The sequence below is a fragment of the Blennius ocellaris genome (assembly GCF_963422515.1).
Source record: "Blennius ocellaris genome assembly, chromosome: 1".
Lineage (NCBI taxonomy): Eukaryota > Metazoa > Chordata > Actinopteri > Blenniiformes > Blenniidae > Blennius > Blennius ocellaris.
Window position 1 is genome coordinate 18,456,377 of NC_137650.1, and position 22,356 is coordinate 18,478,732.

General features: G+C 41.5%; 1 protein-coding gene across 1 annotated transcript; it reads right to left on the minus strand.

Annotated features, from left to right (window-relative positions):
* Positions 1-1,200: 1,200 nt before the first annotated feature.
* Positions 1,201-18,917, minus strand: greb1 (growth regulating estrogen receptor binding 1; the record flags this gene model as incomplete). Its single annotated transcript, XM_080520718.1, has 33 exons — positions 18,761-18,917; positions 18,508-18,615; positions 18,073-18,249; positions 17,779-17,961; positions 16,741-16,848; positions 16,364-16,486; positions 14,776-14,940; positions 14,556-14,678; positions 11,751-11,936; positions 11,530-11,666; positions 11,044-11,320; positions 10,770-10,898; positions 10,464-10,676; positions 9,983-10,180; positions 9,670-9,853; positions 9,363-9,546; positions 9,139-9,275; positions 8,690-9,041; positions 8,439-8,554; positions 7,206-7,411; positions 6,465-7,065; positions 5,590-5,746; positions 5,393-5,495; positions 5,085-5,240; positions 4,801-4,937; positions 4,546-4,707; positions 3,899-4,103; positions 3,605-3,767; positions 3,351-3,469; positions 2,535-2,767; positions 1,979-2,179; positions 1,679-1,817; positions 1,201-1,364 (listed from the first exon to the last, which is right to left on the minus strand). The coding sequence occupies exons 1-33, from the start codon at positions 18,912-18,914 to the stop codon at positions 1,201-1,203; spliced, it is 6,000 nt and encodes a 1,999-aa protein (XP_080376844.1). The 5' UTR covers positions 18,915-18,917.
* Between the last annotated feature and the right edge of the window lie 3,439 nt (positions 18,918-22,356).

The window sequence follows — 22,356 nt, forward strand, 5'->3', positions numbered from 1 at the left end:
CGGTAATGAGGATGAAATTGACCAAAAAGATTTACATCCTAGATTTTGACTCGGCATGGATGCATGGAAAGGAAAATGACACTTATCAATAAACATGTCCTGGGATCACCCCACTCCTCAGACAGCGCGCAACGTTCATGTGAGAACAGCAGTGCGTCTGAGGGCAGAAGGTTGGCCTGTCGTCAAAGGGTAAAATCCGATATTGGACTGCCTCTGCTCATATTCTTGAACCAGCAAGCTGCTGAACTTCTTGAACCCTCAGACACTGCAGCATGCAGCTTTACATGATTATGAATTTTGTTTTAATCACGCTACCTTGTGAAAAATACACTTTCACAATAAAAAATACACAGGAGACTTAAAATGTCTATACATTTATACAATTAAAGTAATAAAAAAGTGTACACTGTGAAATGCTGCCGGTACACTGTAGACGGATGGAATAAAAAAAAACAAAACAGAGTACGGCCGCGGGAGAATAATGCAATAATGCAACCAATCCAAACAGCATCCCATATTTTTCTTGCACTCTAAAAATATAAACAGTTTTTATATACGATATAATTCGGACAAAATATAATTCAAAACACTCAATGTGTGAAAACATACATGCAAAACAAGATTCAATGAAAATCAACACGTTGCCAAAATTCGGCTACCATACGACACAAATGATTGTTTAATCTTTTTTTCCTTTTGTAAAGCTTCTTGTGTTATGTGAAACAGAAATGACATGTCTGAGTGTCGTGGGTTTTTGGCAATATTTCATGCATTCATTTCTTTAAAGTGATGTTTAGATATGTGGTTACTGTGTATAATGAGACGTACAAGAAGATAACTGTCATGCTTATATCTACAATAATAACAACACATAAATGTTTTGCTGAGCAGTAGATCCCAGAGTAAATATATAAAAAAATTACGTCATTTTTGAACATTTCCAATCAGGTTAAAAAAAAAGTCCTCTTCAGACTTCACCTCCCAATACATCCTCTCGAGATTTCCATGTGGCGTCATCAGTTATATGTCCTGATTATTACTTGCATTGTCCATTCAGAGCAAGTGTGAGGGCAGACTGGCCTGCGTCAAACACCGAAACAAAACGAAAAAAAACAACAACCTTGTAGTGCATTTCCTGTCTTTGGCATTTGAAGCGATGTCAGTCCTTGCAGGGAATGTTTGGAGCAGGCTGTGTTTCAGTCAGATGTGTTTGCCGGTCAGGAAGAACAGCGGTCGGTCTTCCTTGGCGTTGGCTGTCTGGAACTCGTCGCTGAGCCTGAACCTCCACTCTTCCTCCAGCTCCAGCCTGCCGACCGTCTGTCTCAGCGAGCTGCGATCTGCACTGATGACACACAGAGTAGCACCTGCACAGAGGTCAGAGGGAGATCCTGGGTTACATGCACTGAGCAAATCTTGGCTCTTTAAATTCTTCCATTACTGAACGATCTAGAAATGTAACTCACATTATCAATAAATATTGATTTTGTCTTTTTTGAGCTGAAGGACTTTGGTCAGAACTGAACTGATGGGTCTTAAACATTCACCTATAGTTTGTTTTAAGTGATCTTAAAGGATTAAATGCGAGATCTCATGCAACGTTGACTCAGTACAGTGTGGAAGTTTTTGTTAAATGCATCATTTGCATGGATCACCTCTGTATTTGGGTCTGCTGCTGTACCTTTAAGGAAGGCAAACTTCTTGAGGAAACCAGGAGTCACAAAGGTGTCGGGAAAACATAGGAGAAGACCGCTGAACAGCAACCCTGTGGTACTGATGTTAAAGGAATGAGGACGGGAACTCACAAAACACACTGTCACCTAGAGGAGGCAAGAAAATCAAGTTTATACAAAAAAATGTTCATTCATGCGTTTATGATAAACTAAGCTACACTTCAGAGGTAACTCATCTCGTTCCCTGTGTGACGTTTTAATAATCCTTAGGTCTATTTCATTGTTTGCGTGAGCATGCATGTGTGTACCTCAGGGCCCAAGTTGAAGTAGCAGTCCACTGACAACACGGGGTGTGTGTAGTTCTTGGTGCTGAGTGGAAAAAGCTTATGGCTGGTGTGCTGGAGATATTTCTCCAGGAGGAGCTGAGCCGGTGTCGCCAGGAAAAGGTGCTTGCTGTCAGGGGCACAGATGTATTGTGACGGCCCCACTGAGGTTGGAACGTCTGTCATCTGAGGAAAATAAAAGTTACTGGTTAGAAATGAAAGCAACACATGCATGTGAATGGCGCTCAAGTCACTCTCCGATGCTTTTCTTGAAATTGAATAAGGTTGTCAAAATAAATTAAGAAAATCCAACAGTCAGTTTGCACACTAACCCAACCCCAAAATAGTTTTCATGTCGCTTTCATTTAGTGACTCCATGAATCGTCAGCCCATGTATCAGCAAAATCATTATTATAGGGATCAACGGGGGATGGGGTATGGATCAAGGAGAGGGGGCTGGAGTCGGGCGAGGCCAAGGTATGGTAAAGGCCAGAGGGTGAGACCAGTGTGTGATAAAGAACATAGTGTTTATCTACAGTACCTTGGTCTTGATGATAAAGGTTCTGTAGCCTCCTATGGCGATCTGCTTCTTCATGACGCTGAAGGTGTTGAACCTGCAGACGAGCAGCCCGGCACTGTGTAACCTCAGGATGAAGTCCACGTCGTGACAGGTGAAGCGGTTCTGGTCGTACTGCACGTTCTGACTGCGGTCCACGTTGAGCAGGAGGAAGTCATGAACGTGCCCTCTGGAGAAAGGCTCTCGCTGTTTATTTCCTTTTTCAACATAAAACGCCCCGAAAACGTTAGCTTCTTTTTACACAAAAATATTCACCCGCAGTGTGATATTGATTTAATAAGCATCAGCAAACAAAATGTTTTTCAAACTTGTCTGATTTGGCCGAGAAACAGTAGTTTTACATTGAGATTTACATGAACTCAGTACTGTATATTGTGAATATTTCTATCTGTAAAAGTTAAAGGGTAAACAAATAAATACTTAACAAGCTGAGAGAAAATGCATATAAATCACAAACAAACAAAACTACTTTCAAGTCAACATGATAAAAAAAATATAGAAGCCCTGTGAAATATTTTTGTTTGTTTTCACATATTGTGGGTGCTCAAAGTCAATATAAATGGATTAATGTACATCTGTTTTATTTCATTTTCAAAACATTTTCAGTGAATTTCGAACAGTTTGTCCCAGACGGGCCAGCGTATGATAAACAGCTGATTTGCGCAAAGTTCTGTAAATACAGAGGAAGTCAGTTTTATTTTTAATACAACCGTGATCTTTTGTCCCCTTGGTTGAACAATGCCTTTTTCCTGTGTTTTATTTCTAAAGATTTCCCCTGACCTGTGCCTCTCCGACTGCTCCACTTCCTGATGCCACACACACCATAGTGTGCGAGGTCCGGACAAGCCTCCATGTGCTGTAACACCTGCTTCAGTGACACGGCGTGCTCCACGGGACCACTGAAGACAGCAACAAATCAACAAACACACGCTATGATAACCGTGTAACTTCATCTCGCGCACAAATTTTGTTGAAAGCATTGTAAACTGATGTAAAAAAAAAAAAGAAGAAGAAGAGAAGAAGCTCATACTCACGTGTGGGCATCGAGATCCACTGCGTTCCACATCACACAGGAGTCATCAGCCAGGATGATGAAGGGCCACACGTCTCCTGCCGGGCCCCCTCCCTCCAAACGTCGACTCCGCTCCAGCTCCAGGTTGTGATAGGAAAGCTCTTTGATCAAGAAGTGCGCAGCACCTGTATCAACATCACAGCATCAACGTGTTAATATTCACAATTTAGTCTCAGTCAGTGCACGAGAAAGTCCAATCTTTATTCGAAATAAATGAATGGAATCTATCACTATTTGCGTAAACCCAGGTCCGTACCAATCCCAGCTCCGTTGAAGACGGTGGGCAGCACCAGCATGATGTGGTTGGGCCAATACTTCTTGTACACGGCCATCTCGTACTCTTTGACCACAAGGATGTGTAGATGTGAAGCTCCATCCATTGCGTGGTACAGATTAAACAGACCATGCTCATGCCGTCCCGTGGTTGGGATGAAGATTGGACTCTTGATGCTGTCTGGGCTCTGTGGAAAAAAATATACAAACAAACAAACAAACAAACAAAAAAAAATATATATATATGGACACCCAGAAATTAGAAATATTCCACATCCATTTTGATCAGGAACACCACCAAAATATAATGGGTTCTTCCTTTAATCAAAATGCAACTGTGTACCAATTGCTATGATGTGATGATCCTCTCATTTTTGAGATATTTTGTTAACAGACAGACAGACAAACACGGATGATTTTATAACCTCCTTGGTGAGGTAATAAAAAAGAAAGAAGCCATATTTTAGCCAGCTGCACCACCTAGTGGACTATTTAGGTTATTACACAATGACTGACCTGGCAAAAGGTTTATATCGCATACATATAGTTTTACCAACTTGCGGTTGAAAACATCCAACTAAAATGATCTGATTGATGTCAGATGTGCAGTTTCAGCCAAAAAGGACATACCCAGTCCGAGGTGAGAGGCAGCCGCATGCCCTCGAGCTGGCCTCCTGGTTGGCTGAAGCTGAAGTAGTGCTCCTTTGACTTTGGGATGATGAAGTAGAGCTGGATTTCCTCACCAAGTGACACATGGGTGAATGTGAAGGCGTGTAGTGTTGACTCGTACATCTGAGGTAAGATCACAGACGGAAGTCACATAAAACACTTAAAACAGACTTTGAATATTACTGAATAAACTTTGCACTCTATTTTTGTGCTGACCTGATATCTGGGGTTGAAGCCCAGGTATTGGTGACACTGCTCACAGTGGTGATAGGTGTTGTAGGCTGCATACTTAGAGAGCTTAATCCTAGAAGTGCGCCTTCGTAGAAACACATCCTCCTGCCGCACAGGATTTCCTTTGGGAGATTGTAGAAGAAAAACAAATTACAATAACAGACAACTTCCACACACACACACACACAAAAATTGCATTCCTGGAAAAAAAAAACATTATTCTGCAGAAGTAGCTTTGGCTGATACACTGATAGCTCTGGCCTACTAACCTTCAGCACTGGGTTTAAATCTCGGGCAATACACAGAGCTGATGTCATCATATTTGGGGTCATGGATGGTGTAGTCAAAGGGCATCGTCCTCATTATGTCAGGATTAGGCCACAGAGTGTTAGGTGTGTGGTACTGTATCCCCTCCACCTGGACACCTTACACATTAAGAGATTATTGTATTTGGAAATTATTTTACAAATTGAATAATCAGAAAAACTAAAACATCTAATACGTTTTGTTTTTTTAGCCTGCACAGTTCATTTGACAAAGGTTGAGAAATGGTGGTTTCTGTTGTGGATATACTGACTGTTGTTGAGGTCTTCTTCGTCGTAGATATCCACTTCCATTAGTCTGATCAGCATCCGGGACAGAATACCCAGAAAGTGCAGATATGCTCCAGTTTTACCCACCTGACCACAAAGAAATCCCAGAAAAAAATATCTCAATATATAGAAGAGCCTACAATAAAAGCTTGATTTATTTTGAGAGAAAGAGAAAAAAGACCTGAGGGGGTCCACTGAGCAGCAGCCTGCGAGGGTGAAAGTTGTCACTTCGACCTTCGGTGCGATTGCTGCTGTCCATGTGGTAAGCGCGAGGGACTGTCCACTGACGGTAGTACAGCGACTGTTCCGTACAAGTCATCATTTTACTCAGCAAAGGCCTGCACACAGAAAACACAGTTCATGAAGACACTCATGCTTGGTAATGCCAGACATATAAATCATCTTAAGGGTGACAATTCATAAAAATCTATAATAAATAGAATGATTAGAGATCAATAGCAATATTATTTTGAATAAGATACATTTTATTGAAGTGGCTGTGATGTAAATCAGAATTGTAAACAGTAGTGAATAAGTGTAGACATATTCTTTTTTCATCCAGTGAGGAGGCAGCTCAAACTCAAAGAGCTCAGCTGGACTTGGTCATATGGTCTGGAAGACATTTCAACTTTTATCCAAATGGCTTCATTAACAGCATGAACTGATGAATCCAGTCAATTTTCATCTCGTCCACTTTCAATTCAAAACCCTCTTACGAGCAGACTTCCTATAAAGTTTTTTTTTTTTATTACCTGTGGATCCCAGCACTCTTTAAAAAACGTCATCTTTGATTGTGAAATTTCTGGACATCGAACAAGATGTGCTCCTCAATGTGAGATTTAAACAAAATGCTGTGTGCGAGTTGGCAGCTTGACTAACTAACTGTTAGTTATTGGATGTGATACTGTGTGGACCAGACCAGATGTGTTACCCAGGCAAATCATGTACTGATCAAACATTTCGGTCTGTATGAGGTGGTAAATATGTTAAATTGTTGATTATATCGCATATTTATTACAAGACATTCACCCTGTTATGTTGTGAAATGTTTTTTACCTGAAGCTGCTGGCCCATGCAACAGACATGTGTGGCAGGAAGGAAGTACAACGTGGAAGCCCACTGCTGTCGCTGGCTGTGATAATGTCATAAAGAGCTCGGGGGAGAAGCACTGAAGGTGGCCGACTCACTCCTCTCGCCCAGGAGCAGCTCAGATGAGGAGAGGACGATCGTGGGGACAGAGATCCAGAGGACGTGGATTTGGAGTGCTGGCGACTAGATCGGGCAGGGGGCAGCGGTTGAGGGTGAAGCTGGAGCATTTGCATCTGGGAAAGAGAGTGTTGCTGGGGCACCAGTGGAGTGTACGCTTGAGTGCTTGTTTGAGAAAAAAGCTGGATTTGACTCTGAGGCAGCAGTTGCTGGGACAGGGGCTGGACTTGGGAAAAACTTTGACCTGGAGGCTGAGTTTGATGATGTGGGGCCGGCTGTGGATAGGCGAAGGTCTGGGATGAGGGCTGTGGCTGAATTTGAGTCTGTGGTTGTGAAAAGGTGTCCACAGTGCCTTTGTGGACGTTTGGAGAAGAGACACTGGGACCAGGTTGGGAATCTGGCACTCCACTGTCTGGCTGCAGTGGCTGAGTGGATGACAGCGGGGAGTCCCCTGGAAATAAAGCAGTGGGAATGTCTTGCATAACAAATCTGTTGAAATTTACCTTCAAACAATGAACAATGATAATTTCTCAAAACAGGATTTAACTACTCGTATAATATCGGACTATAGTTAAATGGGTCTCGACTTACCATTGTCTCGTCCTTCCTCTTCCTCGTTGTCTGTGCTGCTGAGTTTTTCTGGATCACTTTCCAGCTGGTCACTTCCTGGTCCCGGGTTGTGTGGGAGTCGTGACTCAGCCTTCACCAGATACGCAGCCAGTCCGAGCTCTTGTTCTAGAGTGGTGCGCTGCAGGTAGCAGCAGTTTATCACTCGAAGGTCGCAGTACTTCAGTGATCTGTGGGTAGAAATTAATCATTGATCCAGACTTGTTTTCTCACACAGATTCCTTGACTTTGTCTCAAGAAAGTAGACGGTTAGATTTTAATATAAAATTTGCCTTTCATTGGCTCCCAATAACATCTAGAATGGAACTAGAAATGATATACATACAAAACTCTCAATAACAATGCCCCATGTCTCACAGAGCTGTTAATGCCAAATTATCCCATCAGAACGCTTCATTCTCAGTGTGCTGGCTTATTGAAAGTTACTAGAATAAAATAGAATGAGAGGCGGGACTTAGACAACTGTCTTGTGGTAAAAGCACACAGTTTCAAATAAAGAGGCAAAATGTTATTATTATTATTATAAATATTATTATTATTATTATTAGTAGTAGTAGTAGTAGTAATTTTTTTTTTTTAAATCAGTCTCTCCTTTTAGGATGAAGCCTAAAACTGTCATATAATATAAAGCTAGTAATTTTCTAATTAAGCTGCTGTACCTTTAAACTGTTCACAGATCTTCATTGCACTGAGCTTCTCCCCTTTCTCACTCACATACATTCCCATGTCACCACTGCATGGCAATGACAGTATCTATCTATTATATTGTCCTTGTGTATACTGTGCTCTTTCCTTTCTGTCCTTTCTTTCTGCAGGACCTCTGGATGTTGAAGTGGACTGAATTCTCAGTCTGATAACTTTGTTATTGTTCTGGTTTTCAGTTTGTATTTTCTGGAGCTTTCCTCTTGGTTAAAGAGGTTATCTTTTTCACTTCCCTGCTCCTGCATGTATAAATATGTTTCAGATGTATATTTAATTATATATATATATATATATATATATATATATATATATATATATATATATATATATATATATATATATATATATATATATATATATATATATATATATATATATATATATATATATATATATATATATATATATATATATATATATATATATATATATATATATATATATATATATATATATATATGAAATAATAGAAATTGTTAAGCTCAGTGTGTGCACCTGGGCAGTGACTCTCCCAGTGGGTCACTTCCTGAGAGGATCAAGATGCATGGCAAAGCCTCCAGCTCCAGGTAGGTACGAGGGACCCAGTCAGTATCTTGGATCTTAAGCCAAGACTGCAGGAGATGCAAGGAAAAAAAAACAACATATAGCTTTTAGAATATACCAATTATTTACGTATAACACTGCTTTTCATCTGACGTATCCAGAAAATGAGTAAGAGTAACTGAGAGTAACAAATACAATTCCACCTTGATTTGATCAGTGAAGGTCTGTCCAATATTCAGAGCTTGGTTGGGATTCCCCAGTATGATTTCAAAGCTCTCCTCGAGACCCAGCTGCCTCCTCACTCTGCACAGCCGTCGGTGAGCCCAGGCTGCCAAAGCCGAAGAAGGGATCCGCAGCAGCACCATGTGGCCATGATGAGCAGGACACTGCTGAGCTGCATTGAGCAAGGACTGAACTATTTCCAGGGTCTCCACAGAAGTGTGCTTGTGGAGATTGTGGCAACTGCTGATTCTGCTGGATGCAGCCATCAGAGCGACACAGTAGTGCTGAATCAAAACTGTCGTGCGGATCACAATACTATGCAGCTTCGGAAATCTGCAAACAAGGGCAGAACAACTGTAAATGTAATCTGCAGTAGTTGTGATGTCATCTAAAAGTTGTATTGTTTATATATTTTACAATTCAGAGCTACCTTTCTTCCAGAGTGGATGCCATGCTTTCAAAAGAGGAATCATAACGCATAAGCGGCAAGCTGTTTCCTGAACAAGTGGAGTCCAAAAGCTCAGACACGCCAAAGTAGCGGGTCTTCTCATGATACAAGTCCACGTCCTGAAAACACAATATTTAGAAGGCATTTTACACAGAGACAGTATGATGCACTAAAAGGAGAGTTTCTATGACACAGATTTGTCTTACATTGCTGTATGCAGAAGGCCAGTGAATCTCGTTATAGGGGCTGATGCGGGTGCACTGTGTCTGAAGGGCGAAGGGGAACGAGGTTACGTGAAGGATCAAGATGTTAGCTGCGTCTCTGACCTGTCGGGAGTTCAACAGTTGGTCCACGAGGCCTAAACTGCTCTCTGAACTACTGTAGGATGCACTACGTGAGAGAAAGAGAGGAACAAAAAACAAAACAACCCAGTAAGTATAAATATTTTCTTTCACTTGCTCTTGTTTTCATATCATTGATACATTATTGTTTTCATTTCTCACACACACACACCTGCTAATGTCCCAGTGGGCGTGATCGTGAACCAGAATGTAGAGTGTGTACGAGTTACTGTGTGCTTCTCGGATGAGGTTATCAATTCGCCCCTGGGCACTCTGATCCATTTTGACCACAAAACGCTCAGCCTCTCGTTGTGACTCACACTCCTGATCTAAACTCCCGAGCTCTCGCAGAACGCCTGAGAAACACAAAATCAGGAGTTGAGGGACATGTGATTTACAAAACGCATCACCTCAGAGGTCAACATACAATGAAACAGTTCTCAGTATCTTCATTTGTGATAGATATATATATATACGACACTGACCAGAGCTCCAGAGGTGAAGAACTGTCTGCTGAAATGTGACCTCAGACGGCGGGACGAGGATGAGGAAGCTGACTCTGTCGAAGGAGCCGAGATCCAAGTTCTGTGTGCTGGAGTCAGCGATGGCACAAACATGGGACAGCAGCTTTCTTGCCACTGCGAGCTGGATGGGCCGGACCTCACGCCACTCAACAAAGTATTCTACACATAAACACAACTCACATCAGTTAATATTGCCAATGAGTTTAACATTTTTGCAGTGCACATTTTATATCATCCTATTTTCTTGGCACTGTGTGAATGAAAGATTGAGAAGAAAAAACACAGTAAAAAAAAACTCAAATCATTGCATGACTTCACAATGAAGGGAAACTTTTCCTGAAGAACATAGTTATTCTTCTCAATCCAGCCATTATTTTAAACATCAGAACATTTTGTTACTGATGTTTTCAAGGGAAAGTTTGTTTCCTCACATCCTTCTTACCGAGGCAGGTGTCTTTGGGGCTTGAAGCTTGGTCTTTAAGACTGAGTGAGTCTTTTGAACTCCGTGTTTGTGAGTCCTTTGGACTGTGTGTATCTTTTGGGCTCTGTGTGCTGTGTAAACTCTTCTCCTCTGCAGACTCCTGGCTGCTGGATAAAGGAGAAGGTTCGTTGCTGTCCACGGTGACACTGTCCAGAAGGGAGTCCATATCGCCATCTGAGAAAGCCATGCAAGATATTAAAGCAAACATCGGTAACACATTTTTTTTTTAACAGGCTATTGTGATATCTGAGGGATCCACATGCAGACCATGGCCAAGTGAGTTGCAGAAATGGATGAGGTCCTGGGCAATGCCAGTGGACAGCTGGTGGCTGATTTCTTTCAGACGCTCGCTGGGAGAGAACATACTCTCAGCCAAAGCTCGGCACTGATGTTTACCTGCAAACAGGCAATTCATGTAAAATAAAACCAGTTAGAGTATTGTATTGTAATTCTCAACACAACTTAATTCTACATTATCTCTGTGAAAAACATCTTCCGGAGAGACGAATAACTTAAAATGGAAGGGAATTACAGCTCCCACCTGTGACGACGACACAGGACTGCGTTTCCCGTCCTGGCGTAGTTACAATGATCACCACATAGTTGGTGTTTTCAAGCCGTCCTTCCATTAATCGGATGAATGTTTGCTGGAGACCTTGAGCCAAAGATCCAACACCCTCTGCTAACAATACCACGCTCTCCCCACAAGACGATGCAGCCAGCTGAGCGAGCCAGGGAAGCTGGCTCGGTGTTAGTGGCTGCTGGCTTTGTGGAGGCAAAGAGAGGTGGTGCGGTAGCCCAGGAAAGGTGGCGGGGGTCTGGAAAACAAAGTAATGCATGTTATGCATTCAATCATTTTCTATGTGGTCATAAGTAACTGATATAGCGTCACTGGACTCATGGGTTTCATGCACAGAGAATCTAAAACACAATTTGTGTGGATTTACAAGGTGATGACTCAAACAAAAGTGTCACATAACTTTCTATTTTCTTTGTTATTTTGATTATTTTTCTCGCCCTGTCTCACCTCTATGCCATAGTGCCTCCCTTGGGCTCCTGGTGTTTGAGGTTGTTGGTACTGTCTGATCTCGCTGAGGTGAGACTCCCTCCACGACCTCATAAATATCTGCTCCAAGTCCTCAATGAGCGGCACTTGATCAGGGCCTGTGTGAGGAAAACACACCGCTACATTGAAAGTACAACCGTCGTCAGTGAGCACAATGCGAAGCCGGGAGATTTTTCACTGACCGAGCTGAACAAGGTAGTAGACGGTGAGGAGGATCTGCATCTCAGTGGACAGCGGCTGAATGGGCGATGGTCCGTAGTGCTGGTAGACTCTGGGGAGTGTTTGTGAGCTCAGGTAACAACTCTGCAGCAGAGAACTGATGAGCACCTCGCTCACGTTTCCAGTGAGCTGAGGAAGAGGGCCGTGACCTGCGTAAATGAGAAATGCACAGACCCAAGGAATTGACTAAATTTGAAGGACTTGTTCTCATAGTTGACTTGGTAAATCATAAAAAAGTGTGATTCTTTAGCTGATTCCTTACTGTGCTTTGCTACATACATTGGTCATCAAGCAGAATACTAAGCTTCAATAATTTGTCAATGGGAAGAGCGTATCTTCACAAAAGTAAAATCACTGAATGACTAATAATGTGGCAATAGTAAAAACATGAGACACAATTAAAATGTGTATTGATAGATTATAATAGAGCTGAAAGTGAGAAAAACTGTTATTTATATTAGATTTATTTTGCTTATTACAAATACAGAGGTTTTTTTTTCTTAGCATAGTATTTAATAGAATCATATTCCAAATGAACATGTTTTGCTGTTATGGATAAAACTGCTGACAAAACACACTTATTCGTGGAGGACACAAGTATGAAAATGAATTAGCTGATGGAGGGCACAGGGTCCAATTGAACTCACTGCATTGTGATGACAACTGCAATAATGTAGAAGAGTAGTATAACAAGTTTATCTGGATATATAGGAACAAATTATAGCCAGGAAGGATAAAATGCCACTTGTACACATCTTAAAGGCAGCAAATGTGACAATCTGGATGCCATCCAAGTTTGATCTTCATAGTCAGAAATCCTTAACCCTTTAAGAGACACTGTTGTAAAATTACAACATCAGGTTTCGGTACCGATTTGTTCAACCCTCAAAAGCTATTAGATGGTAGGTTTTAAAGGTTAAATGTTTTAATTTACAGCAGTACCAGAAAACATGTGTATGGTTGTCCTCTTGATGACCACAAAGCCTCCAGTATAGTTATTAGTTAGGTTTTTAGTTGTAGGCTCTTAATCTGAGGTGTTATGAAGAACCCAGTCATATTCTTCCGACCAGACTTCCTCTATATCTTTGAGCTCGTGGTAGTACATTGTGTCATGCACATTTTGTACCAATCATCATCTGAAATGTCAATATTTACCTTTGATTCCTATTTGTTTTTAATGAAAAGTGTTGAGCTTTCTCTATTCTCCCCGAAGGCTTGAGAAAAAGCCGAGATGACACGAGATTTTTCCTGATTATATGCATGCACTATTTGGATTATGCCATTCAATTCAGTTTTAGAGTCAATTCAAATCTCTTTCACAATGTAATCTCAAATTTGTACATTTCTGAAAAAGATCTCCTGATCCAAATTTCTCTTCTAATTTTTGAAAGCTCATACATTTCCTCTTTTCTTTGTCCATTGTTTAAACCTTGAGTCATTCAGGCCTGGTAAAAACTTTGGCTCACAGGCCGCCAAACGTAGTATTTTCCTGTCTGCTTTCCATTTGTAATTCCTCTTTACCTTTTCCCGAATTCCCAGTTAAAAATCAGTGATTGGATCTGAGGCCTTCTTGTCATTTGTGTTCAGTCTTTCATACTCCAAAAAATTACAATTTCTGAATCTGATATCTTCAACATTCATACTTCATACTCAGTTATGCACTAACATACTACAGGTCTCAGTTGGGCTGCAAAAAGTTTTGAGGTGTCATTATTGGCAAAGATTGAAAAAGGTATAACAACCATGGCACAGCATTCATCTTAATAACCTTAATCCTGAAGCTAACGTCGAGGGGATAATCATAAATGTGTTTTCTGTTACAACTTTTAAAGTGTAGAAGATGATTTCATCAATTATTTGTGGTTGTACCATTTGAAACTCCATCTCTATAAGTATTTGAAACTATTTGTATTTCACCAGTTAAAAATAATTCAAATGAACTGTGAAAAGAAAATATACCATTTAACTTTGCCAATTTTTTCCCCTGGGCTTTGTCTTTTTTCCCCAAGTAGCTGCTTTGCCATTCATTTTTGTTACTTTGCAAAAAAGACTTAAAAACTTTGTTGATTATGTAATGATAAAAATGTGCAGTGAGTTCACCTGCTCCCACGGCACAAAATCAACCAACAAGGAGAAAGACATAAATAGTGAGATGACTGAAAGGTGAAGAAACAGACTTGAGGCTGAAGTTAAAATCCCAGATTGGTCTGAAAAAGTGGTGTTGTCTTATGTTTGGGGTGTAACGTTGAACTCCTGGTGTTATGCCATGTTTTGCATAACAGACGAGGAGACTCAGAAACAAGAGGAACAAACTGTAAACATCAAACAGCTCAAGTCAAATGTCAGGGTTGCATGAATAGTGACTTAGTGATCACATAGAGAAGCGAGTCTCAGGTGCTGGAGCTTGTTCAGTACTTACACAAATAAAAACAACCTTTTTATTTCCAAGTTTTCTTTTATTCCATCTATTTTAGAAAATGAACGTTTGCTAAAATTGGTCAGGTTTATTTAAGAGCTTCGTGAAATAAATGCTCATCTTATAAACAGGGTCGTCTCCTCCGATATGAATCTGTTTGGCTAAGAGTGAAAAGAAGACTCTGTGTATTGGCTGAAGATAGTTTAATATAAACTGATCAACGCTCACAAATCATCATTCGGTTCAACTGATCAGTAAAGTTCTGCTGTTGGGAGCGACGATGTTTCAAATATAAAAAGTATAGAAAATCAATTTAGTTATATTGAATCTGTAAATTAATGAATCCACTAACCTTTAAAAATGACAGGCTGCAGTCTGCAGGTCTGCAGCAGCTGATCAGGCACTGTTATGGGCAGCTCTGGGGGGGGATGTGAGCTCACGGACCCCTGAGATGAACTCTGCAGTGCTGCAGCGCCTGTGTACGGTCCATCAACATGCACATCAGTATGTGCAAATTCAGAAAAACACAAATGAGCAAACTCATTTACTGTATCACTTTCTTCCTCGTGTACCTGATTTGGCTCCATTTGTGATCACAGAATACAGTGGTAATGTGGATGAGGAGGCTGATGACGATGGAAGCGTCTTCACTGCGTTCTCCGGCAGACTGTTGGCAGATGATTCAGGTGACCAGCCCTTGTGTCTCTTTTTCGGAGGGCCTGCATTTGCATGTGGCCCTGAAAGATGAAAGTAAGATCAATATTTAGTGGGAGCATAAGAATCAACATGGAGATACTTTGTTGTATAAATACATAAAATAAACTTCTAAAATTATTTCCTGCTGCACTGAAGTTCCATTTCCACTCATTTTAATTCCGTTTTTACCACTATTTGCTAATTGTCAGAGTAATGTCTTTCCTTTGAATATTTTATGTATTTTCTTCAATAGTGTTTCCTGATAAGTGCTGCCGATACTGCACAAATCAACAGAAAATGGAGCAAAGGAGGGTTTCAAATGGATATGTGTTGATACAATCATGAAAATGAGTTGCATCTCGTCTCTTCCTCTTTGGTTTCTGTTGAAATGCAGCAGCGACTGAGACTCGTAAAACGTTCACTTGTTAAAGGGCCATGAAAAAAAACCTCGACAGGAAGGAAGCTTTTCATTAAGCGAAAGCAGGGGAAAAAACATGAGACAGAGAGGGAATTTTACAGCCCTGGTTTATAGACGTGACAGACTGAGGGAGAGGAAGCGGGAAAGACAGTAAGACCGCCTAAAGAGAAAAGAGGGAGGTAGAAGCTCGAAGTTTAGTGCCCCAAGTGTTGCCAAATGAAAGCAGGGAAAACAAAGGGCAGCATACAATGAGGCTCACCGGCTCCTGTAAAACCGGGGGTGTCATAACACACACACACACACACACACACACACACACACACACACACACACACACACACACACACACACACACACACACACACACACACACACACACACACACACACACACACACACTGCTCATTCTTTCAGATCTGAGGTGTGAAGACATGGAGAGGAGGGGCCAAATGACAACAGACAGATAAACGGACCACGTTTACATGCAGACAAGAAGGCAGATAAGAATGAATGTGAACAAAGAAACTCAGACAGTGCTCAAAATGTAAAAACTAAAGATGACCCAAAGTCATTTTGTGAGCTGCAAAAACAAGATTCTTCAAAATACTTTTTTTTTTTTATTATATCATGTTAGAAAGCTAGAGTGAGCTTAATTTTTCACAGCTCTTAGACGTGAGCAATGTGCATCATGTTAGTCTTGATTCGAAGAAATACTAAAAGCACTGGTGACAAGCATATAAATGTATGTAAGTTATATAATATGCTTGATGTATAAACATGATGCAGCACAATATCACACGTGAACATTAAATGTAGCTGAAGGCTGCGTGAATAACTCAGTTATCAATTGATGGTTAAACACCTTGAATGATCAGCTATAATAATCATCTAAATGTTTAATGCCCCTTCAGTCACACTAATGCTCTAAAATAAACAACCTATAATTCAAATAAGACCTGTTTATTTTTCCTTAAACTGAACCTAAACATACTTGCCAGTAAAAACAGGATTAAATAGCTGAAGTCACCAGTGTTTATGATAAGTACCTGCAGCTGAGGGTCTCCCAGGCCCAGGCGGCTGTGGAGGCGGCTGAGCGGTGGAGGGAACAGCATGGTTACCATTTGTGAGTGTGTTTGGGCCATCAGCTCCTTGTGGCTCCACATGTGATCCTGCTAATCACAGACGCAAAAGAAGAATTTCAATAAATAACAAAATGTTACTGAACTCCGAAAAGGCTTCTTTATCTTTTTATTCAAGGGAAATCCTAAGTGATTTTCCCCAGATGTTTGTCCTGTCGTTGATGTCTGGTATTCTTGTGTTCAAAGGGGGTGAGGTGTCCCCCCCCCCCCCCCCCTCCCACATATACAAGATTCACAGTAACAACTCAATGGGCAGACGTTTCAGGATTTGTTGTGTCTGGTACCTGGACCCAGTGGGTGTGACGAATGAGCGGATGCCAGGTTCTGTGGCTGTTCGTCTGATGGCAGGTGGCTTTCTGACAGACTGGAGCCACCTTGTCTCATCCTGCCATCTAAGAAACAGAACACATTGCTGTGATTATTTCTTTCTTTAGGTCAATATATGAAATGCAAGTCTTATACCAGAAGAAGAAGAAGGAAAAAAAAAAACTTGCTCAGTAAAATTTGTATTTGTAACGTCTTCCAGCTTTATGCAAGTCACCAACACTGTACAATCAATCTTCAGAGACTTAGCTATTGTGAGTTGTGCTTTTAGCACAGTCAAATCTTTTGAGTGTTTTTATAGGTCATTGACAATATCTTGTTTCATTGTTACAAAAATAAGCCATGTCATACTTGTATTTAAAAAAACCAAAACAACTTAATAGTGTTTTTTCCAAGTGTGTGGATTTGGTTTATTTTTAACCTGTTTGGAAAGATTAATTTCACACATTACACTTTACTTTGACTCTGTCTGAATTTAACTTTATTTTATATTTCTGTATATTCCTGCAAAGTTTTATGATTAGTTCATTACTGTGAACAGCACTTACAGTCTTTCTTCCTGCATGATTTAACAGATTCTCTCGAGTTTTACTCAACATTTGGCTTTGCTTGTCTAATCAGGAGATACAGAAAAAGTTTGACTTTATTTGAATATTTTTAGGAGCAACTAGTACAGAAAATAGAAAGAAGGGATTGTGAATGAAATTTAAGATTGAGTAAATGTGTTAAATGGATGACTGCTCATGTGCAGGAGCTCTTTTTTCACCCTTCCGGTGGCCGAGTGGTGAGTTTGTACTTCACTTTGAAGGGAATGAGTCCATATGGGTTTACCGTTCTGCTTCAGAAATAGCAGAACCACACTGGGTCCAACTTATTTAGTTTAGGTGGTAACTGGCACTGAGTCAGCTGAAGAGTACAAAATCTTTGTACGTATTTTCCTCCAACCTGTTTTTGTTGATGTTAGTGTATTTATGACAAATATTCGACAAGACACGTACCATTTCCTCTCCAGCAGATGGGAGCCCCTTTGACCAGCACGCCTTGGTTGTTTCGGTACAGCTGGTACTTCAAGTGCTTCTGTTTCTTGGGCTGGGTGCTGAGCTTCAAGTTGATGTGATTGGAGAACTCCGTGAAATAGCGAAACCCTTTCTCTCCGCAGCCCATGCAGTTTCCGGAGAAGCCTTCACACACAAGGAGAGAATTCCCAAATGACAACGAAAAGCTGAGCGCACATCTTTGTCAGCCCAAACAAATCTGAAGAGGAGAATCGAAACGGCGTGCCGTTGCCTCACCCAGCAGAGCGTTGCGTCCCCGTTCGTCTGGCAGGAAGCGGCGGTCCACGGCACACACCAGTAGATTGTCAGGGAGAGACGGGGCCTTTACCCCAACAAGCATGAATCCAGGCGGCACTTCTAAAGGATCAGACGCGACGGAGGACAGGCGCAGGTCTTTACCTGCCTGGCAATATCCTGAGGATAAAACACAAACACAAAATATTTCAATAGCAACGTTTAAAAAGATTTTGTTTGGTTGCAGCACAGAACATGACGCTAGATAATATACACAGCACTGTACAATCTTTGATGTACATTACAGATGAAGAAAGACCTGAGTCGCCTTGCAATTCAACATCTTGCTCATAATTCCACCCGAGGCAGAAATGATTAGTCTAAATGTCATTGGCGATGGTTTTGATGACGTATGAAGATATGTGTATGAGCACATACCATCTGTGGTGCAGCACCCCTCTGGTGGGGGCTTCATCTGATAGGGTATTGGAGGGCTGTTTGACTCTGAGCCCTCCTCCTCATCTTCATCATCATTCTCCGTACGGCCTGTTGGATGGAGACCAAACATCCAAATTCAATAGTGAACAATATGAGAGCATACAGGGTGAAGTCGTCACAGATTAAATGTGGAAATCTGAGAGGTCAGAGAGGAAAAATCAAGTCTTTCAGTGGACTCTGACATCCATCTCACCATTATGTGCCAGCGGATGCTCTGTCTCGAGGAACAGCTGTGAGAAAACTGGCCGAGGGACTACAGTGTTGGACCTCAGCGACGCCTCGATGGAGTTATGGAGGACCTCCTCAAAGCGTGTGGTCCGCAGCTGGCCCGCATAAGAGTTCCCCATGAGTGTCCTGCAAGAACATATTGACCATGTCTTAGACGCTCGAGGCTAATCGCACGCTGATGCCTTTGTTTGCATCAGAGAAAGTGGAACTGTCACACTGACTTCAAGAACGTCGGTATAAAAGACGGACGGATGGATGGAAAATAATTCACCAGAATTCATACTTTCCTGCCGCGATGTTCGGTTTGATAAACCCTCTTTTTTCGAGAAGAAAAAAAAATACAAAAAGCAGCTTATTCATTAATTTCCAGGTCAAAGGAAGGTGGTAACAACATAATTACGCTGTTACTGTAAAACAGATGATATATGCAAGCCAAAAAAAAGCCCTCTTCTGTTTATGTTGAAGCCCTCTGACATTAAGATAAAATGTTTTTCCTTGAATTCTCCAGCCAGACACACAAACGCTAATGTGATGATGAAGAGACCAACTGCAACACTCGCAAGCACCCACCCACGCACGTGCGCGCACGCACGCACACACACACACACACACACACACACACACACACTTCAACAGTGGCATCTGTCCAGACAGCATAATATAAAATCAGCTGCGCTGACAGTGTCAGGACACCTTGACCTAGACGCTACTCCCTCTCTGTTTTCCTACTTTCTCTCCCCGTGCATCTCTCTCACTCTGGCTTTCGCACCGGTTCACTCTTTGCTTTTCTCATCTGCTATTTAACAGAAACGTTTCTGTTTTTAACGAGCGCATTAAAAAGTAATAACTCACTATGTACGACAAAACAGAGGCATTTTCCAAGAAGACTTCTGTCAGACCCAAACACACTGCAGACTGAGCCAGTAAGGAGGCAAATAACAAGGTTGGCTTGTAAACTCCAACTTAATCCCTGTGCTTTAAACCTCTGACTGCCCATATGCTGGCAGCTACACATGCACATGCACGTGCACGTACACACACACACGCACACACGCACGCACGCACGCACGCACGCACGCACGCACGCACGCACGCACGCACACACACACACACACACACACACACACACACACACACACACACACACACACACACACACACACACACACACACACACACACACACACACACACAGAGCTGCAGAGGCCTGGACTCATTGACCAGTCAGCAACCTGCAGGTCAGGCTTAATGAATAGACTTGCCTGTCAGATTACAGTCTTAAGACTGAGAGTGTTCTCTTCACTGCTGTTGTCAGACGCATGACATTTACAGCAGCGTTTAAAATGACAGAAAAAAAAAGTCCAATAAAGCCAATTTATAGCAGTTGTAAACAAAAGTATATGGATCGACAAAACACAGTATTTTCATCTTTCTATAAAGGAATATGGTGCTTTACTGCATCTCAGGAACATGTTTTTTTTTCGCCAGCTAATCAGAAAGAAGAAATGTTTCCAGCCATAGTCACCACCTTTCAACAGGAATCTTAGTCAAAACCACCACAGCCAAAAAAACCCAAAACAAATCCAGACTTCTGATCAAGACAAAGTAGTCTTGCTTTCATTCGTTCTGGACAGCCCCACATTTTTGTCAATCTCGTCCAGATTATGTTGCGATATTTTAGAAATGGCGTAATGGAAATCGAGCACACTGAAGCTCTTTCTGTTTATCTTTAACACATTGGTTTATACTGAATCAGTTTAAAGCCGACAAGCGAGTATCAATGTATGGAAAAATTATACATGAACTAAAAATAATAAATTATATATATATATATATATATATATATAAATAAAAATCAGACTTATAATCATAAGAATTTTTAAAACATCTGTCATTTCAATTTCTTTCGCTCTATTATTAAGCTTCATTTTCTTTTACAAAATAAAGTTCCACATGATGATCTCAACAGGATGACCCTCTTGAGTTTGAGATTTCTTGTATGGTCTCGTTCTTTATACTCACTTCACGCTCGAGAAAGACACATGCACACTCTCTCTCTCTCTCTCTCTCTCTCTCTCTTTCTCTCTCTCTCTCTTTCCCCACGCACACACACCTTTCTCTCGCCACCTTCTGCTGCCACACTTTCATATGTAAAAAGGCAGACTTTTAAAGCCTTGCACCACCTTGCAGAGAGACAGAGGGTGGAAGACACACACAAATAAAAAGCTCTGTTATAATACAGCCAGCACTGAGAGGAAGTAATCACACCTTCCACCAAAGAGCAGATTGATCTTTTTACAACCACAGCAAGAGGAGACAGGGAGGGAAACAGAGAGAGAGAGAGGAAACTAAAAGCAAAGAGGCGTATTCCACCTTTCGACTACATTTTTCCCCTAAATCCTAAACTATTTAATCTTCCTCTTCTTGAAGCATTCTGCTACGCTGCTGAAGCATCACAGTGTCACGGCGCCAATTTCAATTGAAATGTTACGCTGGTTTGTTAACTTAGAACAACGAAATGAACATTTTCTGTGTGTATGAGTGAAGGATACAGAAGATGCCTATTCGAATGTGAGATCTCAAAGCACACAAAGGAACACTGTGCCAGGATTTGTTCTCTCGAAGTGCTCATCTCTGTCTTCAGTCTCAAGCTGCACATGGACCCTCACTGTGTTACAGATCTTGAATTTATCACTGGAAAATTCTTGCTCAAGGCGTTTGGAACAAAACCCACCACACCTGTAACATACCAACAGATAGACATGAGGCAGAGACGACAGAAATAAGCCGTGAATAACATTTTTAAAGAAGGCTGCTGAACCTTTTCCCTTACTATCCACCCCACCCTTTCCCTTCCACCCTCCTCCATCCTCTCTATTTGACGTGGGAGTGGGAGATCCTTTCATCTCCCCCCACCCCCCCTCCTCCTCTTCTTCTCTTTCTGTCTCTCTTTCACCCTGGGGAGAGGGACACTATTGTGGTGTTTTATGACCCCTAAGACCCTCGTTCCACCACAACCACCCTCAAACACACAACCTTACACATGCAAACCTGTAGTTAGGATCCCTTTAAACTCCGAGCTTCATGACATACACACAGTGTACGGTGATCCACCCGCTTGCTTTTATACAAAACACTTAAAGTAACTAGGAAAGACGAGCAAAAATGTCCAAAAGTGTCTTTTGGTGTCCCACAAAACAGACGATATTAGTGATCTTCACTTTACAAGTTATGTCTGTCCTTTATGAACATGAAACACTGTTAAATTATGCAGACACATAAATATCCAGGGCCAAAGATGAGCTCTAATAACAATTTTCAAGTAAGACTTTGATGTGGCCTATACTTCTAATGATCATGCACTGAAATACACACACACACACACACACGCACGCACGCACGCACGCACGCACGCACGCACGCACGCACGCACACACACACACACACACACAGGCTCCCACACGCACTATCCCATGAGCTCTGGATCAGTGGACACAAAAGGCCTGTCTTGTGAGGTGAAAGGTCGTCCTGGGAGAGGTCAGATAAGAACCCCAGGCTCTT